Raw genomic sequence first — 2,571 nt, forward strand, 5'->3', positions numbered from 1 at the left:
AACTAATCTCTAAGCCAACCAGTGAACGTGCAATTATACCCTTCCATTCCCAGGGAACAAGGAATAGCTGCAGAATATAGGCCAAGTTTCTGTTCTCATCATCCGCAATGTATTAATTAAAAGACTAAGAAAACTATGTTGCCAAAGTTATCTTTACAGATACAAAAAGCTAGAAAGTAAGGATGCACCCAAAAGAGCTAACAAATTGATGATAGAAGTTTATGTGCATGTGTGGGTGTTTTAATAGAAATGGAAAAAATTAAAGATACTTTGCCTCCTAAAGAGGCATGCATCTTGCAAAGCACATTTTTCCTTGCTTGTCTACATGTCCTGTTCAGATTAATAAATAGGGAGAACTATTCTCAGTTCATCTTCATTCACATCATCAGAATCAAACTTGGAAATTAGAAGTTTCAACTTTCAGTACATATTTCATTTTCACAAAAATGGAAAATAGGCTCTCCCAAAAAAGGTACATAGTTTCAAAGCTGAAAATATGTGATGCCATTGAAATTGGTCTTATTTGAGATTTTCTGCATGTCATAGTATATTTTTGGTAACTACTGATAAGAAAAATTGTTGTTTTATACCAGAGTGTCATTTTCTGATCCACAATCAATGAAATACACACGAGATGATGAGCATGTAACTGCAGTTGCAGCTGCTGCATTTGCCATTCATTCATTAGAGGAAGCAAGGTTGCTTAATCTGCAGAAAAATCTGCAAAAAATGAGAGAGGGTCCCAAAATTTCAAAGAATCTTACTGTGAGAGGAGAAGAGGAGAACACATCAAGGAAGCTGAGTAATGGTTAGTGTGTTTGGATCAACTTGTTTTTTCTCAGAATCAATTCTAGCCCTCTAAAGCTACTTACCGAAACTAATCAATTGTAGAAGGATTCTCAAACTCATGCTATTGCTCATTGCTTAAGTTTTAGTAACCAACTATATATTATGAAGAAATGTTATGTTGTGTGTTGTGCCAGGGGAAACTTCAATGAAAAGGTCATTTGGAGAAGACCCTCCAAGGAAAACAGAAAGTGCTATTCCTGAAAGACGTCCAAGTAGTATATCCTCAGCAGCAGGGTATCAAAGGAAGAAAGGGATTCCAATACAAAACAAAAATGACATGGCAAAAGCAGAAGCTTGGGAAAAGGCCAAGATAGAAAGGATTCAAAAGCGGTAACCGAAATTCTAGTCTTCACACCTTTAGTGATTTTGTTTAAGATTTTCTTGTTAACAAATTACTTTCCTATTAATAAATCAAATCAATTACTGCATGTTTGAAAATCATTTCTGCAATTGATTCAAAAGTTAGAATTAGTTCTAGGGAAAATATTTTGTAAGTAGCTTTTGGATTTCAGAATTGATTTAAAGAAATGAGTATATGATCCAAACATGCTATAATGTTTTTAAATAGTTTGGAGAAGCTTTTGAAAAAATTTAGAATCTAAAACATTTGGACACCGGTTGACACTAGTGCTAAAAGAAAATGGCACTTCCAGAAAAAGAAAAAGAAAAGTAAATGAAGCTTTTCTTCTGAATTATATAAAAGTTCATTCATGTTCCACATAATTGGTATCCGAACACAAATTGAAGTTATAATGATTAACTTTTGATAAGAAGAACTTATACAGATGAGATTGTTATTGGAGAAAGATCAATTTTTAAACAAGCTTAAAATTATTTCTTTGTAATAATTGTTCAAGAAAAGTTACTCTTGTCATTGCAAGAAAAATTCAGGTATGGGAAGTTAAAGTCCAATATCCTTTCTTGGGAGAGTGAGAAAAAGATTGAAGCCAAAGTACACATGGAAAAGAAGAAGGTTTTCCTCTTAATTCTTGGATTTCAATTTCTAAAATTCATAAACATGTTCTCATTACTGGTTGAACTATACAGAAGGAATTGGAGCACAGAAGAGAAATGGAAATACTACATTACAAGAATAAGATAGCAAGGATAGATATGGTAAAAAAAGGAGCAATAACACAGTTGGAAGACCACAGAAGAAAAGAAGAGTCCAAGGTCAGAGAAAAAGCAAACAAAGTCAGAAAAACAGGAAAGGCCCCCATCAAATGTTTCTGCTTCAAATCTTTCTAGGATCAAGTCATGGAGCTGGAACCCAAGAATTAGAAATGGTTCAAAAAACTTCCACCCCAACCAAGCTTCTGAAATCTAATGATAGCATACATAACTAAGATTAATTGTACATAGATGATGCGATCCTACCTTGCTGCCCAAATTGTTCATAATGTATTATAATTGTTCAAATTTCATATTTAATGTCATCATGGTAACAAACTCAATGTTCTGGTTGTAAGATAAAAATGTTACTTATATATATATATCATATATATATATATGTATATATATATATATATATATATATATATATATATATATATATATATATATATATATATATATATACTATAAGCAGTCATTCGGATTAGTGTGTATTGGAAATTTATGCTTCATCCACTTGAAATGCCAATTCACATGTACAAAATTCAGAGAGCAGTGAGTTCCTTCAAAGACTACACTTTAATTAGTTTGGAAAATAAGAGAAAAAAA

At 32.2% G+C, this 2,571-nt stretch overlaps 1 protein-coding gene across 1 annotated transcript; it reads left to right on the top strand.

Annotated features, from left to right (window-relative positions):
• The first annotated feature begins 332 nt into the window (after window positions 1-332).
• On the top strand, window positions 333-2,273 carry LOC130731832 (remorin 1.4-like). Its single transcript, XM_057584041.1, has 5 exons — window positions 333-472; window positions 594-808; window positions 984-1,179; window positions 1,741-1,822; window positions 1,897-2,273. The coding sequence occupies exons 1-5, from the start codon at window positions 447-449 to the stop codon at window positions 2,095-2,097; spliced, it is 720 nt and encodes a 239-aa protein (XP_057440024.1). The 5' UTR covers window positions 333-446; the 3' UTR covers window positions 2,098-2,273.
• The last annotated feature ends 298 nt before the right edge of the window (window positions 2,274-2,571 follow it).

This window comes from Lotus japonicus, chromosome 1 (genome assembly GCF_012489685.1).
Source record: "Lotus japonicus ecotype B-129 chromosome 1, LjGifu_v1.2".
NCBI lineage: Eukaryota > Viridiplantae > Streptophyta > Magnoliopsida > Fabales > Fabaceae > Lotus > Lotus japonicus.

Bases quoted from the DNA above. Each gene is read 5' to 3' on its own strand.
- LOC130731832 (XM_057584041.1), top strand. From the start codon at position 447: ATGGAAAATAGGCTCTCCCAAAAAAG. The intron at 473-593 runs GTACATAGTTTC...GTTTTATACCAG, and splicing joins AATAGGCTCTCCCAAAAAAG to AGTGTCATTTTCTGATCCAC. The intron at 1,180-1,740 runs GTAACCGAAATT...AGAAAAATTCAG, and splicing joins ATAGAAAGGATTCAAAAGCG to GTATGGGAAGTTAAAGTCCA.